General features: G+C 32.8%; 1 protein-coding gene across 2 annotated transcripts in view; it reads right to left on the reverse strand.

Annotated features, from left to right (window-relative positions):
• LOC120328256 (E3 ubiquitin-protein ligase rnf213-alpha-like) overlaps positions 1-19,620 on the reverse strand; it is a 37,089-nt gene that overhangs the window by 8,676 nt on the left and 8,793 nt on the right. For both annotated transcript variants that reach the window (XM_078114330.1, XM_039394693.2), the window contains exons 10-35: positions 19,418-19,602; positions 19,043-19,187; positions 18,828-18,950; positions 18,282-18,475; positions 17,853-18,009; positions 15,962-16,245; positions 15,366-15,555; positions 15,084-15,285; positions 14,639-14,773; positions 14,391-14,517; positions 14,193-14,307; positions 12,160-12,225; positions 11,599-11,808; positions 11,407-11,472; positions 10,681-10,863; positions 10,316-10,491; positions 9,250-9,547; positions 8,966-9,138; positions 8,430-8,577; positions 7,880-8,082; positions 7,441-7,578; positions 7,009-7,225; positions 5,405-6,719; positions 4,789-5,296; positions 4,536-4,706; positions 161-4,228 (exon numbers count right to left, since the gene is read on the reverse strand). In XM_078114330.1, the coding sequence (XP_077970456.1) occupies positions 161-4,228; positions 4,536-4,706; positions 4,789-5,296; positions 5,405-6,719; positions 7,009-7,225; positions 7,441-7,578; positions 7,880-8,082; positions 8,430-8,577; positions 8,966-9,138; positions 9,250-9,547; positions 10,316-10,491; positions 10,681-10,863; positions 11,407-11,472; positions 11,599-11,808; positions 12,160-12,225; positions 14,193-14,307; positions 14,391-14,517; positions 14,639-14,773; positions 15,084-15,285; positions 15,366-15,555; positions 15,962-16,245; positions 17,853-18,009; positions 18,282-18,475; positions 18,828-18,950; positions 19,043-19,187; positions 19,418-19,602 (9,797 nt within the window). The remainder of the gene's footprint in view (positions 1-160; positions 4,229-4,535; positions 4,707-4,788; positions 5,297-5,404; positions 6,720-7,008; positions 7,226-7,440; positions 7,579-7,879; positions 8,083-8,429; positions 8,578-8,965; positions 9,139-9,249; positions 9,548-10,315; positions 10,492-10,680; positions 10,864-11,406; positions 11,473-11,598; positions 11,809-12,159; positions 12,226-14,192; positions 14,308-14,390; positions 14,518-14,638; positions 14,774-15,083; positions 15,286-15,365; positions 15,556-15,961; positions 16,246-17,852; positions 18,010-18,281; positions 18,476-18,827; positions 18,951-19,042; positions 19,188-19,417; positions 19,603-19,620) is intronic.

The raw sequence follows: 19,620 nt of genomic DNA on the forward strand, positions 1-19,620 counted from the left end.
CAAATTTTACTAATATTAAACCCGCTACACTATAAATATCATTTTGTTTTGCCAGTATTAAATTTACTTTTATATTTATTTATTTATATAATGCAGACAATAATACACAAGGTTTAAAAACCACTGATTCTATACACAACAAACTTGCATATCAACCTACCTCTGATCTGTGGTGGCTGGCTATCTTGCGTAACCATGGTGTTCCAAAAATGTGACAACCAACTTTAATAAAATAATCTTTCATAGGTTGAGATACATCAGGAGATGTTATATGAGCAAGCAGATTGATTTCAGATGTTTTCATTTCTTCAATAGTAGATTCTTCAAAAACGCTTTCATAGTCTGACACTAAGTGAAATATGCAACATCTTACTTCTGCAATTTCCTTCAGCTCCATCCAATTGAGAACATCATCCGACTGTTGAAAGTGTTGAACTGATGTAAACACCTGTCCTTCTTTCTGCATGATTTTTCTTGTGACATGAATATTGAGACTCTTTTCGAAATACTGCAATAGAACAGTTATTAAATTTTGCTTACTACGTCCATCAAGTTGTTGCAACCAGCTATCAATTTCTTTTATTACTAATGCTGCATTTTGGTTAAATAAAACTTCCAACATTGTGCTTTTTGTATTGACATTTAAATCAAGTCCAGTAGCCTCAAGTACTTTTCGATTTTCATCATCGACCTGAGCAATAAATTCTTTTAACAACAATTTAATTTGTGGCTCCATTTTGGCAGGAATCATGTTGCTGTGATGTTCGAAGCAAAATTCTTCCAAATATTTTATAAAAAATGCAGTGCAGTTTGAACGGAATTCACACAGTTGTAGCTGCTGATCTTGAGTTAGAATTGCTGGATTTGGTATAAAGTCATCTGAAATATTCTTGTGGCATATTGGGCAATTTTTTCTGGCCTCCACCAATCTGAAAAGTGGTTCAACACAAAGTTGACACCCAAAATCTCCACATTGTAAAAAAGTAGGGTTTCTCACTTTCTTCCCACATATTCTGCATTTTGGGTCCATGAATTTTGTCAGCAACCTCAATTCAATTTCTTCGTAGCACATTTTTAATATGTTTGTAACAATACGAAGAAAGTTAGATCCTCTTGCATCATTTCGAACCATTGCTTTACAAAACATTTTTGCTGGTTTTATAATAGCGTGCAGGTAGTCACAGAATTTTTTGTTGTTTCCACATGTCTCATTAGAGAAAGATGGAAGTATATGTAAAAGAAATGAATGAAGTAAAGATGATGGCAACCAAGTATCAGCAACATATCTGAGTTGCTTTTTGTCATCAATTTCACTTGTCGCAGAATTGTATATCATTTTGATTCTTCTTGTCATGTTGAGCCACTCAACCCATTCATTTGGTTCGATTATTATTTCAATCTTATTCTTCAAAAGATCCAGAACATTCTTAAAGGCCTCAACATGTAAAATGAACTCAACAGATTCCTTTTGCCTTTGTATCATGGTATCTTTGTTTGCCCATACTTCGGGGCATACTTTTAAAATTTGTGAGAATGCGTTTATTTTTTTTTCAAGATGTTTATAAGTGAAAAACACAATAGCAATTTCATCACCTTTTGTAAAACCTGTTTCATATCTGGCTCTTTCATACCTATTTTTTGACATTGTAAAAAGCACTTCTTTAATCAAGTCAGCTTCATCCAAACAAGGTGTAAACAAAGTCATTACAACGTCAGATGCAAAAGCTTTCATGACACTTAGCGTTGAAATATCTAAAGCCTGACAAACTATTTCGTGCATTTTCTTCCTCTCGTTTCTGAACAATCCTGTAAGAATTTCAGTCAAGTTTTCAGAATGTTCTGATTTTAAAGTCGAAAACCCAGTCCTAAAAAACTCGATAATTTCAAAACTAAATGGGAACAAACAGTGTTCTGATGACTTCAGGTGTTTTGGAAGAGAAATTGTAAATTTTGGAACCGATATCTCAGAAAGATTTGGTATTTCAAGGAGCTCAAACATTTTCAGCCATACATCAACTTTCCAATCAACTTTTTTATTAAAAATGATACTCAGGTTGTTGTAGCGATCAGCGACGCTGATGACATATGCAAGAAAATTTGAAGTATGACGTTTCAAACAGAGCCATAAAGTTTTGTTGAATGTTCCACCTTCTTGCAGATTTTCTCTCTTTTGAGCTTCAGTCACAATCCAATCATTTGCTTCCTTATGCTGATCCTCTTGGGCAAACATTTCTTCAATTTTTGAAAGAAAAATTTTGTAAAAAAATTTCCCAGCTATTGTGTTTCCAGAAATAAGATGTTTCAGGATTTGTATGCGTTGAAAGTAACGGCTATTATCTCCAGTCTCATTTTGTACCTTCGACACAGCTTCAGAGACTGATTCATTCAGCAAAGTTTTGATATTGATGAGTCCACATCTTATTTCATCATCAAATGCATTTTTTACAATCTCAAAAACCTCACTCAATGATTTTCCAAAAAATTGTGTTACAGGTGCGATGAATCTATCAGAACGCAAGTCATCTACATAAATAATCTGAGATTCTGGTGTGTGTTGAAGCATAAATGTTTCTGTTCTTTTGCCATCTTTGTCTCTTTTGTCTCTTTCTGTCGACAGCAACAAGGCAACAATTACTTTATTACAACCTTCAAAATTGAGCATATGGAATTCCCTTATTTTATTCATCAAACAATGCTTCGCACAGCTAATCAGTGAGGTATTAACATGTGCTTGAGAACACTGAATGAGCAAAATATGTGATTTGTTGTCATCAGATTTGTTGATTTTTGGACTGCATTTCTTAAAGAATTTATCTAATTTGTTTGAATATTCTTGTTGAGTTTGAAATAATTCAAGAGACCATCTTGTGATGTTGACTTCCATATCTTCATCTCCAATTTGTCTCACCAACTCCTTTTGATCAGTTTCAGATAATATGCCTGAATATGACACTATCTCTAAAAATTGAAAATCCTGTTGATCCTTTATGTGACTTTGCAAAACATCAGAAAGCTTATCATGCTGTTGATTTTTAAAATACTCATCCTGAGCAAATTCAATATCTGATGGACAAAGTTCCGATCTTGACAATCTCAAAATAGCATCTACAGCACAAGACTGTAAAAGTATGCTTTGACATTCTTTCAAAGGCGCATCTTTAGTAAGCACAATGGAACATGCTGTATCATCATGGAAACCAACAAAAGCATCCCTTTGGTTGAACTCATCAATTTTCGTGAATCTATCTGTCCACTCAGTTAATTTTTCTACAGTTTCATTTGCAGATTTATCTAATAAACTTTTTGAATCAAAATAATGTTTCTCAAGTCTGTTTATCAATGGAATGGGATAAAGTTCAAAAACAACATCCTTCTTCTCAATCACAATCAATCTAAATTTTTTTGAGACTCTGCACTTAACTTTATGACCTCCAAGACCGAGATCAACGTAGTTTTGGCCACCAAATGTTGAATAATGTTGGTTCAAAGTATCATACAGGGATTCATGTATCTCAGACATATTCAGCAGTACAACTGTTTTACCTGTCTCCATACAGACTTTGATTCGATTTATGTTCCTGCAAATTTCAGTGTAGTTGTGATCACCAGGGAAGCTTGATCCAAAAACAATGTGAATATCTTTGTATGCAGTCTCAACAAAAGTTTCCAAAAGACTGATCACCGAGAATTGATTCACCAAAAGTAGTAAAAACCTGCTTTCTGTTTCACCAAGATTGTCAAGAATCCTATCTTTAACATTAATATTCGTGAATTCACAATCAGCAAGCAAATTTTGCAGATCCGGACTTTGGGAAAATGTTTCTTTGCCTCCACTAAAATTACGAAGTATCACATACAAAACTTTTTCGGCAGAAATATTAGGACATGAAGTGCTGCATTTTGCACAGAGCATTTTCATGAGACTGTAATAATCTCTCAAGCCAAAATATTCTCTCTTTTGTTTTCGGTAGAACTCAAGATATGATGCAGTCAAGCATTTAAACATCTCTTCATTTTGTTTCCAAATTCTCTTGTTTTGAACAATTTCCTTACCAGTCTTTCTTAAATCAACATTTGTTGGATTGTTTCTCATTAAAAAGATACCTCGATTCATTTTAGCTGGGTCAAGTGCCCAGTTTGAAATTCCTACAAATCCAACTTTCTGTTGGTCACTATGAGAAACAGTGGTCAGATCAGTACTTCTGCGTTCCAAAAGTGGATGGAGAACCTGAAAGCAAGATTTGCTATTATATGTGGTACAAATAAGACAAACATTATTTATTCATACACCTAAACATAGATGTCTCAGAAATGTTATGTCCCTTTTATCCCACTGTGATAAAAGTAAAACTCTAACCCAGAACAAAGCATGAATCCCATCTTATATGCTCATGTTAACCACTTGCTCCAAAACCATAATATATACCCACCTTAATTCAGCAGTGGTAAAAATGGGACACATACACATTGATAACATTTTTGAGACACCATCCAAACAATACACATATCAATATTGCAAAACAAAAAAGTCTTACTTTTAATGGCATGTTGGGTGAGTCCTCAGCCAATCCTATTTCATCAAGAACTACAACAGCGGTAAAAGAATTAAACTGGTCATCTTTTTGCAATTGAGCGGCTTGAAAAAATACTCTTTCAATTCCAGCAGCATCTGTCAACGCGCTGCATTGGAAGGATATAATTTGCATCTGGAATAAAAATTTTCGAATCGGAGGTAATTATTATGAACACAATCCAAAACACTCCGCTTTTGTGACACAAGTTACTTACCCTCTTCAAATCTCTGTATATCGGAGCGGATGAGGATGGTCCATCCATGTTATTAGCAACAATGGTTTTAGCAAGAGATTTAGAGCTTCCCGGCTTTCCTATCAAAAACAGGGGTATTTTCATATCAGCGCATATGGCTATCATGAAGACATTTTCACGGAGAGCTTCATTGCATGCAATGTTATCTTCCATTCTCACATTGCGCAGAAAAACAAACTGACATGCTGCTAACTCAATCCCTATGTAATTTGCATCGACATCTTTTATATTCAACAACTTCTCCAATAGATTTCGATAAGATTTTCTATCCTCTAGTGATGTGTGATAACAAACCCCAACAGTCTGGATTAAAGTACGAATTTCCTCATCAATTTCAGGCACTTCTTTATCTTGTCTTTCACATTGCTCCCAAACTTCATTTCCAACATGAAGATAGATTTTATCACTGTGACTGTAGAACCATTCAAACGTTGTCATGCATCTTTCTACATCTCGAAGACTGACATATCTGTCGAAAATGAAATTTTAAATATTCAAAAATAATTTATTGCAATGAGAAAGAGTAATATCAAATTGAATATTTTACATATAATAACATTATTAATAAACCACTAACCTGCATTCACTCGTCTGCCGTCTCATATATTTTTGAGATTCTGAAAGAACATTGTTGATGATCCTAATTCCCCTTTGACTTAGATTGAGAGTAGTTGCAAGTTTTCTTGTCATTTGCTCTATATATATTTTCTCAGCCTGGTCGTTGAGTTGTCCAAAATCCCATACAAATGGTTGCATACTCGGAGGTAAAGCTACCACTCTGTACACAAGTGTACGGACAGGAATGTTGCCAAATAAGTGTGTTGTTTTGCTGGAATGAATCTGATAACCCAAACCTGAATTTTCCAACTTTTCAATCGCTTCCTTAGATAGTTGTTTATAAGGATTACAAGCTGCAACAAAACATAAGTTTGAATCTTTGAACGATTTTCCAGAAATGCTATGGTCACACATGACTTCTTTTATTGCATATATTGCCTCAGTAGTATTAGCCTCATCATAGAACAAAACTGTTGACAAATCATGCTCTTTTTCATTAATTTCATCCAATTCCTTTGCTTTTCGAACGCTTTCTTGAATGTCTTCAACTGTTATTCCTCCATGTATTTTTAAGGTAATCATATTACACACTTGTGTATCTCTAGCTTCTGGTCTTCCAGCTTTCAATTTGCTCATGAACTCAACAAGCCTTGTTTTTCCACATCCTGTTTCCCCCATTAAAATTACAGGAATCTGACATCGAAATCTCATATGTATTGCAAGAATCTTTAGCACATTGTCAGTTGTAAGTTCATAGGTAGGATCAGGATCATAATCATCTTGAACTAAGCCTAAAACGCGTTGCAAACGTCTTAATTTTTCTTCTCGTGGATAAGCGTCAAAATCTGTTTCCAAATCTATCTGCTGAAGTTTGATTCCTTGGACTAAACCAGTTGGAGCAATATTGTGTTCCACAATAACACCATTGGGGCCCAACAGATGACCATCTTCATTTATTTTCACATTTATAAATGTGAATGTTCTACGATCGTCATTAAAGAACAAATAAGCATGAGATGATTCTTCCCACTTTCTACGTATTTGATAATTCTGAAAGACATCAGTTTTCTCATGGCTGCTATCAGACATACTAGTATCAGATATTTTCAATGAAGGAGTAGCAAAATCTTGAGCCATTTTGATCATGAATTTAACTGCAAATACTTTCAATCCATCAAGTTCTGGTTTAAAAATTGGGTTGGTACAAAAAATTGATTTCTCACAGTTTTCAAGCTGAACATTGAGAAAACTGCAAAAATGATGGAGTTGTGCCCATGATGGATTTTTCATGCAGCAATGACGAAGAAGAACTTCAATGCATAGCCTTGAATCCACTGTATAAATAAATACAGTTCATGTGTTGTTCAAATGAAAACTTCGTAAATGAGAAAAATCAACCATGGAAGCAGTAATTGTGACAAATTAATGATAATTCAAAAACTTTTAAGCTGCATACAGCTAAACAAATATTGTAGGTTTATAGAGAGAAGGTTAATTTAATTCATTTTTCTTCTTTCATCATTATTTATATTTTTTAGTCAATAAGATAGTATTATGTAATTTATTGTTGCTCATCCCACTTCAAAACAAACTTTGTTCGCTCAATTTTTATTAGGCACTTACTGTTAGGTTTTGAATATGCAAATGAATCCAAATCTTCGTTAGTTTCAAGCTTTAACAAATACTGATATGGTCGTTGGAATTTTTCTGAAAGAAATTCTATTTCATCCATTCCAATACACTTGTCTGATTGTACCGGATCTTGTCTGTAAGATTCAAGTGGAGAAAGACATCTCACACCAGGTAATAGATTCAATATATGTCTGCTGAAAAACTTTTTCTGTTAAAAATAAAAAATGATTCAGTGTTCACTAAATAGAAATTATGCGTTAAAAAATTTACTCAATTGCACAAATAACTCTACAAACAGTACGTAGAACAAAAGTAGAAGGATGATATATACTTTATATATTACATATACCTTTTTATACGAGTAAATGTATAAAATAAAAAAAACATATGCCATTCAAAAAATAAAAATTGTTCAATATTCACCTTTCCCTGAGACAAAAAATCAGTTACTTCAATGGCATAAAAATGACTTGAATTTACAGTCCAGATATTTCCTCTTCTTCCTTGAATATTTCGAAGCACAATGAATTTAAAAATGAATTCTTCAATACCAAATTGCACCTGTAGTTTAATATAAAACATAATTTTTGTATTCCCAATTTGTATATAATATTAGATGTAAAATCCACTACAAATTTAATTTGAGAATTGATTTATTTTAAAGTTTCCAGAGTGAAAATTCTATACAGTTAAGAATAATAAACATATGGCGGATTCATCAGAATGCATTTTTGTAACAATGGTAAACAAATACTGAATCAGCAATCTTGTAGATTCCACTTCACTTTTATTTATCATTCTGACTTTGCAATACTAGAAGAAATAAATGATACAATTGAGCTCAAGCCTGAAAAATTCTTACAGCTGGAGTAATATCTATATGAGCCAACATCATATCTTCATTCTTGAAATGATCTTTATCTGTGTACGCTTGATAAAGCTCATCTATCACATAATCATAACTCAGTTTATTTTCAAGCAGTCGTATCGAAGTTGTATAACCTTTTGTGTTTTCCTTATTGTTTTCAAATTTTTGTTTCAGTCGTTTCACATGGAGAGATTTCCCTGGAAAAGAATCATACAAAGCATCGTTCATGATTTCTCAATATTAGTCCTAACTTAATTAAGTTCCCATCAATATTTTTTCAGCAAAATGGTGTGAGTTTATGATATATTGCCTACATACCCGTATATGTTTTCTTATTCAGTCAGTAACAATTACCTATGCTGTGTTTATACTCATTATATTCATTCTAGCTATGCTTTAGATTCAATTGAATAAAACCGTATATCAAGGTACTCAGTTTCTTTCTAATTCATTACATTAGGTCAACTTTCACAGGAAATTCACATACTTGAACTGTGATTGAACTAATTGAATAGAATGAATAGAATATCAGATCTTTCCATACCAACTCCAGATCTGTTTGAGCCAACGACTTTCACAACAAACTTTTCTTCTACAATGCCTGCAGCACTGATGGATTTCACTTTTAGATGACGTTTGAGATAACTTTGTATTTCTTTTGTTGTGCTACTCCATTTACCATCAACAACATACTGAGTAAAATCAATATATTTTCAATCTGTGATGCCTGATTTGCACTACCATTTTACAAATTATAGCACTGGTTGACTACGTGGCATTGCCATTGTTATAACATAGTGTTGAAATAACGGCGATAAATGGTACTACCAAAGTATGTGAACCAAGATGGCAAACACCCTGACTTAGTATGTGTACCAAATTAGAGTTAGGCCATAATTTTATCCCAAATTTTCTTATTTTAGTTCCATTACGAGTTAGGAGACTAGCCAATTGACTACCGTAGTATTTGTACTTGAAATTATGGCCTAACCCTAACCTAGTACACATACTACATTCTGGTGTTCACCATCTTGGTTCACATACATCCAGAATACCCAATAAACTTATGTTTGCAACTACCTTGTCAAAACATGTAGCTAGGTAATGTTTCTGTTCACTTAACAGAATCACTAGTTGATAACTTTCATTCAATTTCTCCTTTCTGCTTGTTAATTCACCAAAAAGCCGCTCCAATGAAGTTGAAATGTCCAATCTCAATTTATCAGCAAATGCGAGGGTGTACAAACACTGACCTGCAAAAATCTAACTTTGGTTAACTAGCTGATACATTTATAGTTTCAACAATCTAGTTTCAACTTATATCTATGTGAATCACAAGTTTGAGATCAAAGGTCATAACATACCATTTCTGGAAGAATCACACATTGCCCTTCTCATAAATCTATCAACTTCATCAGCAGTAGTGTCCTCATTACAAATAACAACTTCAGATGAGGATGGAAGAGGCTGGTTAGCACTTTTCAGGTAAAGAGAGAGGACGGTTGGCAAAATTTCCTCTCCATTGCAAATCAGTACATTTGGTTGTCCATGATTAAGACCAGACAGTAATTCACGATAAATTTTATCAGCAGTAGTTTTACTCAAAATATTCAGAAACAATCCGAGGTGCTCAATGCTGATAGAATCTTGAAGATCAATGCCCTGTGGAATTGAGAATGTATGTGAAATGAGTCACACATTACACAGGTATAAACTGCATGAACTGAGAAAGGGTGATGAGCTGGAAAAATCCTAACAACCGGAACGCACCTAATTCGCAAAAATGTAATATATATATATATATATTTACAACACGACGCGGGCGTTACGCAAATTACTGTCTGTCCTAAGATAGAGCCGAAGAGCTGCAATGAAATATGAGGAAATTATCTGAAATAGGTCTGTGTAACATTGCAAGAATATTCATAACAATTCAATACAAATGTTATTATTAGAGAGGTATAGGATGAATTTCAGCGGGTTAAATGTCGGGGAAACATCTATTACACATTACTTATGTACTAATTATTTGTGTGATGTGATGTAAAAAGAATTATGATGTAACAAAATGTAAGTTAATGACTAGGTTTACCAGAGAAACTAGACTTTTTGTACCAAAATTTTATTTCAACAACAGGAACGCAAATGCAATAAAATGTCCAACAACCGGAACGCCGTTCCGGTGCGTTCCGGCTACAGCTCACCACTGAATATACCCTAAAATAATATTACTTACTAAACAACTGGTTGAAAGATATTAGCTGGAAGCGTGTCTTGAAAATGAAATTTAGGGCCGTTGGCTATAGCGAAGATAATTAAAAAAAATACATCTGTGACATTGTTTAGATTTTTTGTTTTTGTAATACAACAAGCAAATATCGTCACCATTGTTAATTTATAAACGCTTCACTTCAGATAAAATTGACTTACAATTGCTTCATCCAAATATCTATCACAAATTGTACTGACAATTTTTAAAACAGAATTTTTTTCATCAACTTGATTTATTTCTTGTAATCTTCGAATTACATCCAATAATGTGTTTTGATTAGGTGTCAGCCCCAAAGGTATTATTTGGATGTCTTTTTCGTCTATTTGAAGCAATTCTGAATAAAATTATACCATATTTCATAATTGTGAAATAACAGCTTTGACAAGCAGTTCAATGTAGGTATACAGTGAATACTTAAAATAATGAAACATTTTATGAAGAACGGTAAAAATAATAAACTGAATCATCTGCATATTTATTATTGTATTGTACACAAATGCGTGTTCTCTTTTAGCAAACTCACCAATGCTTTCACCAAATGCTTTACTAAGTTCCAATATAGTATTCTGGTCTGATTCATGTTCCAATATCCAATAGTTTAAATCATCAATGTCAACACAACCTTCTGCTTGCACAGCCGCTTTTGCAGCATTTTCACCATGCTGAACAGCTAATTTGTGCACAAGATTCAACTTGTGTTTCAACTCTGAAACCCCGAAAAGAGGATATAGATTATGCTTACGAAATAAATACATGGATTATAAATATCATGCTGGTAGTGGAATAAGTATTGTACAAATGTTATACATGGTGCAGGGGGTATAAGTGGTACAATTTACGAACAAGTATAATGCTTTAAATATAAATGACTACCTCTTTATCATAATTCGAACATTTTTTAAGATTACCATTTACCACACTGAAAGAATCTGCTATTAATTTATTTCTGGGCGATTTATGAGAACATAGAATATGAAGTTGATAAAAAAAATTAATGTAGTGCACCACAGCCTTTCATCTACCAGACCAGGCCGACAGCTTGGTTCATCGGAGTAGCTAACCAATTCCTTGTACGGAGGAAGCCATCATTAACAAGTAGGTATGCACTATGCACTATACTGTAACAGTGACATAAATGTTTTAACACACACAGATAATCAGCACTTCTTGTCAGGCATTACAAATCAAGGCAATATCATTTTTTATCAAAGCAGACCCACAAAAACTGAGCACAATAACTTTCACTCACCGTATTGTTCAGAATGAATATATTCTTGGTTTCCAGCATCTTCTTCTGAGGAATAAATAGATTTAGCTGCAAAACATATCACGATCATTAATATTTTGCTAAACATTTTAAGTAATTTGATGATCAGAAAACTTTTTATTAGTGATTTAGTAATGTATTATGTACAAAATTTTGTAAAAATAGGCCTCTCACCCACAGCTTCATCAAATTGTTTACACAGTTCTGATATTAAGTCTTCTTCAGATGAATTCACCAATATCCAGTGTCCTAGATCATCAATGTTATCACAGCCCTCAGACTGCAACGCAGCTTTTGCAACTTCTTCACCAACCCCATATTGAGAAGTTAAAGTTTTGATGATGTCAAGTTCTTTTTCAAAGGTCAATTCCTGTACTGCTTCTCCTAAAACAATTAGCAATATATATAAAATATACATCAAAAAAATTCAATTCACTGGAAATTATAATATTTAATTTGAATACATCATTTACATACATACATCAAATACATACATCATTTCGAAAATCTCAATACAGCTCTAATATTGTTCTTTTATAAACAAACAGTAACATGATTTAACTAACGATATCACGGTAGGAATAAAAAGCCGTATGTCATGTTGCAGTTAATGAAATTTCATTATTCATAACTTTGACTATCATAATTATCACAATTAGTCTATCATATTTACTGTCTGTGACAATAGAATGGTGAAAATTAGTATATTGTAAAATATTATGATAAGTTAATTACCTGGCTTATTTACACTCAGATCTTTATTCTCCACACTCTTCTCACTTGAAGTTTGATTATTTGAGCCTTTTAAAATAAGACAGATAAATGTAAAATAAATAATTGGTAAGTAAATGGCATTGATGGTGTGAGAATACAGGGTCTCAAAAGTAAGTGTACACTTTTAATTTCGATTTGCTTTTTAGGTACTCATCATAGAGCTTTCATTTCTTCAGAAAACATATTATGGATAAGTAGTAAAATTTAGATATTGTTTGTATTTTCCATCAACCTACAGAATAACAAGGAGATTAACCCAAGAAATGAGGTGCAAATTTGCTGTTTGGCAAAAAGCATATAAATTAGTAAGGCAAACTCAGCGCCTCTTTAACAGCGAATTTGAAATTATTTGGCTCCTACGCAACGAACAATTTATGTAATTCATCGTAAATTTATGTAAACTGGATCTGTGGTTGATGTACGAAAATCTGAATCTGAAAAATATTCAGGTTTTAGTAGAGGCATATGCATTGAGTCGAGAAAAATCCATATGTCGTGCAGCAGTGGAACTGGAGATCAGCCGATCATCTCTTCAATGAATGTTTCGCAAAGATATTAAAGCGTTTCCCTACAAGTTGCAAACTGTACACAAATTTGAAGAAGAAGATGATGATCGTAAGGTAGAAATGAGTGAAACGCTGACATATCACTTTGAAAATAATCCATCCATCCTTGACAACATTTGGTTTTGTGATGAAGCTGTTTTTCATCTGTCTGGATGAGTAAACTGACACAATACTCGAATATGAAGAACAGAACATCCTATGGTAATCGAGGAAAAAGGGCGTGATTTATCGAAGCTTGATTATTTTTTCGTGATGATGCCAGAAGAACCACAACTGTAACAGAGAAAGCATATCTGGAAATGCTCCAAAACATTTTCCTACCAGAGCTCAGAAATAATGCTTTAGTTGAAAACTGTTATCGGTAATTTCGACAATATGGAGCTGCTGCATATTACGCCAGGAAAGTCCTAGATTACATCAAATCAGTTTTTTCCTGATAAGTGGGTCGGGCGCAGAGGTTCTGGGAATGGGCCGCTCGTTCACCTGACTTAACCTCATGTGACTTTTTTCTTTGGGGTTTCCTTAAGAGTAAAGTTTACACACGACCTTAAAACCTTGAAGAGTTGGAACAAAAAATTATAGCAAAATGTAGACTAGTTACACAAGATTTATTGCAACGTGTCGAACAAGAGTGCGTCAAAAGGTGGCTAAAATGTCTCAAAATTGGCGATATCTACGTTGGGTTCCGGTCTTACTACTTACTGAATACAGCGCTCACAGAAGAGCGCGAAGAGCACAGAAGAGGGTGAAACAGCGCAGAAGAGAGGAAATATTCTTAGATTATTTCATTTATGTATACATATATAATATATATCTTCTGTTACTTTTATCATATATAAGTTTTTCAATGTTAATAAGTTTTTATATGTTTAAATTTTCAAAAGTAAAAGGCATTTTAAAATCAAATATATGGAAATGAATTATGTGCATCTATACCGGTACAGTAAGCATTATCTGAGAACTGTGTTTGCTGCTGAGATTGGCGACAACAGAATATAGTAATCCAGGATCTCAAAAAAGTGAAATCAAAGAGTAAAATTTTTGGTAAAATATAGGGTCTGGGCCAATAGTAAACCAGAAAGCACTTGCACCAGAGTAGTGAGAAATTTCTTGAAATCTGAAAGAATTTTGAAAGTAGAAGAAAGAAAAGCACGCACCATGCATTATATAAAAGATAATTAGTAGTTTTGATAATGATTCTCAGACAAGGTCCTGTGCAAAGTATGGTAACTCAGGACTTCATAGTCATTTTTTTTGCAAAAAAATATGAAAATAGTTTATGATTTGGTTGACTCAGTTGTAGCGGAAAATACCTTAATTCCCATTTTTTAATTATTTTAGACATATTTAATTATTTAGACATACAAATTAAATTATAAAACAAAACTCTTTTAAAAATAACTATATAAAAATAATATATATATATACCTAGAGACGCTGAATTTCTTTTCAAATTCTGATATATTTCAGTAGCTTCTTCTAAGCTTTTCTCAAGTTGTTCTGGTGTGAACTCTTTTTGAACATAAGTTAAAAGCATTCTAACCTAGAAACAGACATAGGTTGCTGATTGCCCAGTTCAAGAAAAAATATTAAAACTATGATAGACAACAAGGCAATAAAACCAACCTGTTCTGAAAGTACATTTTCTTTCTTGAAAAGACATAGTTGCTGGCTAAGGTAGAGAATTTGTTGAATGTTGAATTCATTCAGATAATAATATTCCATTCTTTTTTCTGTGACATATTGATTCCACCTAAAGAAATATTACACATATAAACCAAAATATCAGTTGATGAATATATGATGCTTTCAAAGGTTAAAAAAGTCAGAATAAAGTAATGTAGAACTATACATTTACAAGTTATATTACTCACTTTTCAAGGGTTTCACTCATAATTTTAGTAAGTTTGTTCAAGTCCAAACAATCCATGTTTTCACAAACAGGTGAAATATTATTTGCAAATTTTATCTGTAGCAGGAGATTTTTGTTCGCTTTGCTTTCACAGCAGCTGAAAAAGAATCCGTCGAAACATGAACAGTTTCCTGAAATCTAGTTTTCGAAGTTTTTTATTGTCGAAGTTTTCGAATGGTCTTATTTCATCTTTATGAATGAGATTCCATTTTTGTTTTTCAATTTAAGTTTGTCTTCTTCTACACTTATTTTAAGTAAATATTCATGAATATATTTCCATTTCAGCTTCTCCATTATGCTATTCCATTTTATATTATAAATAGATAGCAGAAATATAAATGAAGAAAAATATTTCGTGAAGAATTTGTAAAATCCAAAATCTAAATAAATTTGAAATAAAATCTTACATGATATTAGCACTCCAATTGGAAAATAACATACATCCAGAGGCAAGTAAGTTGACATAAACTTGGGTTAATTTTTCAACAGATGCCAGAACTTCCACGAACATATTTACTTCATGTCGTCCTTGTTCAGCTTCTCCCGCAATCAACATCAGTTTCGATTGCAAATCTCTCAATTCCTCCAAATTCATCACTTGAACTGAGTCTATTTTATAGCATTAAATTGTGAGAAAAGAATAAACCTACCGTAAATAAAAAATATTAAAAAAATCTCAAAGACCATACTCCGAGAACTATGACGAAGAGACAGTTTCAAACAATTTTCCAAATTTGGTAGCATTGCTTCTTTGTTGCATTTAATTGTATATATTCCACTAGTATTGATCTCCTGTGCCCGAGTCAATGATAATTTTTCAATTGAACCATGGAGTTGTCCAAGATCTTTAAACCAGGGAAGCTGTTTGCAGGTATCTTCCTACATGGTATTTTTGAACATAATTAGATATTCCAACTTCAGACATTATCAAATAACCAAATTAATAAAGTTTTATAACAATTTTACATACAATTTCATACATTCACTTTTAAACAATAGAAACAAGTTCATGCTGATGTATGTACAATGTGAAAAGTATTGTTTTCTGATAAAATACTCAGCATAAACAGAAAATACCAATAAAGAAAAAAAGTAATAAGTAAGTTTTTCAATATATAAAACAAATGTCTTATATATTATTTATATCAATTCTCATGATAGGATAAGATTTACTTATTCATCCCAAGGGATAGGAAAGTCGATAAGGCGGCTTAATCATATAGAAAACTAATGATATACTTGCATTTGTACTACTGTATCAAATTGTGGTTGTACTAAAGCATACCCATTTTTCAGACAAGTTGTCAATTGATTGAGAATGTTTCCAGACTTGATCACATCTATCCAACAAATCATTAAAGCCCATATCTTCTTTTGTGGGTTCCTTGCGATTTTCTGATTCACTATCTTCCTCATTTCCCAATGCAGTTGGATTGTAATGTTTCCAAAATATTAATGGAGCAAAAACATTGACCACACCGAGCATAAATGAAATTCGATCTAAGTCAACTGTGTTGTCTCCAGCAGAAATCATCCCCAATTCACAAAATGTATTCAATTCCTTGATGTCTGAAATAAAGAGTACGTCAATATTATTACCGTATTTTCTGTCAATTAAGACGCTTTCCTGGAATCAATTTTTTAGTCTGATTTTTTTTTTGGGGGGGGGGGGGGAATTCGGGCGGCTATGTTTATTTTTTTTCAGGCGACGGCCTATTTGTTTGCATAAAAAGACTTCTCGAGCATGATTTGTGTAAACTTAATATCTGGGTTGATATATTCTATAACATGGGTTCTCAAATTCTCAAACTGGGGTCCGCGGTCGCTTAGGGGTCCGCGAAGCGATTTTAGGCGGACAGCGAGACAACTTCAATCTCGGCGCAGAAGCACTTTGATTTGAAGTAAAATTCTGATGTCATACTTTTACAGTATTCCTCCAAAAAACGATATGCTCTACCGAAGACATTATTACGTATGAAATACTATAATAATAAAATATATATTCATTCATCAATAACCCATTTGCAATCACTGTTAGCGATATACCTTCGGGGGACAATTTAATTCAAAAACAGTTCATCGATTTTGTGAGTGATGGTGGTGCAAAACAAAATCTCCAGGACATGTCCCGCAGGGATTTTTGGATTGAAATAGCACTGTCCAGAGCTACCACTTTTGTCTGAATAAGAACATCTCATTTTAAAGTGGTAGCCCGCTAAGATAGCACTAAAAGTGCTCATTCCATTTTCAAACTTACAAATGTGAGTTCGCTTTTTCTAAGTTACTCGCTATTAAAACAGAAATGTCGAAACAGAATGGATGTGAGACACGATATGAGAGTTGCATCATCCAAGACAGAAGAACTAGTGGAAGACGAGCAGGCGCACCCATCTCATTGAACTGTTTCACTGTCATTCAATAGATGAATGCTTGATATACCGCGATGCTATTTGTTTTCAATTCTTCAGTCGACCGGGAGTCATTAGAAAAATAGTAAGGGGACCGTTCTGCGTAATTATTCAAAAAGTTTTTAGAACCACTCTTCTATAATGTATTCAACAGCAAATGGTCTGCCAATCACGGCTACTATTGCTTAATTGACTTTGTACTGCGAGCTGTTATTTGTCTTATTCTTTTCAAAAACTTAATGGCAATCATAATGTGTGTGACTCGGGCTTGAGCGGTGAAGCACTTCCTATTTATGCCCTATATCAGTACTTCAAAAACGATAAAGTGATTGCCGGTTCGAGGAAAAACAACACCAGACTGGGCAACACAGCTGTTAGTTAACTAACCCAAAGTACAGTGCAGTGTACATATTGAAAAATATTCACAAGATATATCAACGTTCCAGTTAATGGGTTGTTGAATATGATTGCTGCTACCTTTTTAATGCTGAATTACCGGTTTATTCTTCGCAATAGTTAATTCTGTGAGATTCTACGAAAATGAGCTGGTTCTAACCATTTAAAATTATGACGGCATATTGGTGTTTAACTGACCAACAGAGAAATAATTTTCCTGCCCATCCTTTTGGGGGTTATATGGGAAAACCCTCTTTTTAAGTGCTCAAAATAGACATCATCCTTACAAATATGCTCGCAGTGCTTGATGAGCTTAATTATTATAGTACTTTTATTTTGCTATTAAATTTTATAAGTAATTCAAATGACCACCTTTCATATATTCTTGAATCCACTGAACAAACTCCATATTTTCCACAAACATTTTCAATAAGATTTGCTTGTGTTCATCAATATCACATATTTTAGAATGATTTAACAATTCTGGAATGCTTTTCAACAGCTTTTCAGATTGGTTTTCCATCATTTCCTATTCAAAGATATTGTTAGTGATAATTAAATTTACATGGTTATATCACTAATAAATACCTTCAATACAAATAATAATGGAGCAGTGTTTTATCTAGTTGTCGATATATTAATACAGGGCATAACAATGTGATGAAAAACAGAAAATAAGAATTAAGAAAAGCATAAATATGAAACTGCAGTTAAGGGAAATTGCAAACAAAAAAAAATATTTAACTATTGTGCAATATTCACTGTTATCATTAGAAATATAGAAAAATGAGTTCATCGTACTTTTCTCTCCAAAAGCTCAACAAAATTTCCTTGGAAGTCAAGTATTTCTTTCAAGTCCAGTAATATATTTATTGCATCATTGGATTTCTGAGATTGAAATACATTGTAAATTTGTTTTTGGCGGAGTTTTAAATGAGTTGATAATTTGTGTCCTTTAAGACTGTTCTCAGTATGATCTATTGCTGAAGAATCATCTGAAATGAATAAATATAATAAGTGATTGGTTTCAATTCACTTCAGCTTTCCAAAAATTGTATAAAGCTTCCGTCTAAAATTACATCTGGCATATTATACCTTGTGAGAGAAATAATGAGCAATAAGTATTTTGTACAGTCATTCTAAGATATGTTGAACAACCTAACTTTAACAGTAATATGACTAAAACTGCTGAAATGAATGTAATTCCAGAATTTGCATCATATCCCCTAAGTTACCCCTAATTTGTACCTGAATGGTCTGAGATGCCTTTAATGAGTTATTTTATTCTGGTGTGTTTAAAGTTCATTGACTAAATTGAATATAAAATCGAACTAAAAAACCACATACCATCTTCAGTTTGAACAGCCTTCAAGTAAAATTTATAAAGCAAATCAACTTCTTGGTCAATCAGTTTTTCATCTTCTCCCAGTTCAAAAAAATGTGTTGTAACTTCTTCCAATGTAACATTTCCTACATTCAAAAATAGAAATGAATACAATAAAAAAATATTAAATTGTGTCCATCAAATAGCATTTTTACATTATATTAATATTTATACAAACCATCATCAATTCGCTCCACAATATTTAAAAGTCGTGTTTTAGTAGTTTTCCATAAATCAAGAATGTTTTCCCATGAATTAATTTCATCTCTGGTTGGTGTTTCATCAACAAATTGCCTGAACAATCCACGAAATATCCAACTGTCCTATGTTTCGGTTTAAATGAAAAAATATAATATATGAATTATACAATAGTCAAAATTCCATATATTCATATATACTGTGCACAGGTAAATAAATTAGATGTCAAATTCAAAATGTTTTACTCTTACCAGTAAAATCTTATCATCAAACCCAAATCATGTTTACATTAACAATATTTCACGTTATTAAAAATGTAATTTATCTAATTTCTTTAGGTTGATATTTTCTATACCTTTAAAAAAACTAACTGTATTAACTCTTCATGTGTCTCTTGGGTTAAACCAAAATATTCAAAACTAGATGCTTTTCCCTTTTCATGAATTTCTACAAGGTCTGTTATTTTTGTCATTTGGTGTTTTCTTTCCATCTTATCTTGAAATTGCATGACATCCAACCGTGGCAATAACATCCAACCATCTAATTCCAAATAAAGTA

The sequence above is a fragment of the Styela clava genome, chromosome 7 (genome assembly GCF_964204865.1).
Source record: "Styela clava chromosome 7, kaStyClav1.hap1.2, whole genome shotgun sequence".
NCBI lineage: Eukaryota > Metazoa > Chordata > Ascidiacea > Stolidobranchia > Styelidae > Styela > Styela clava.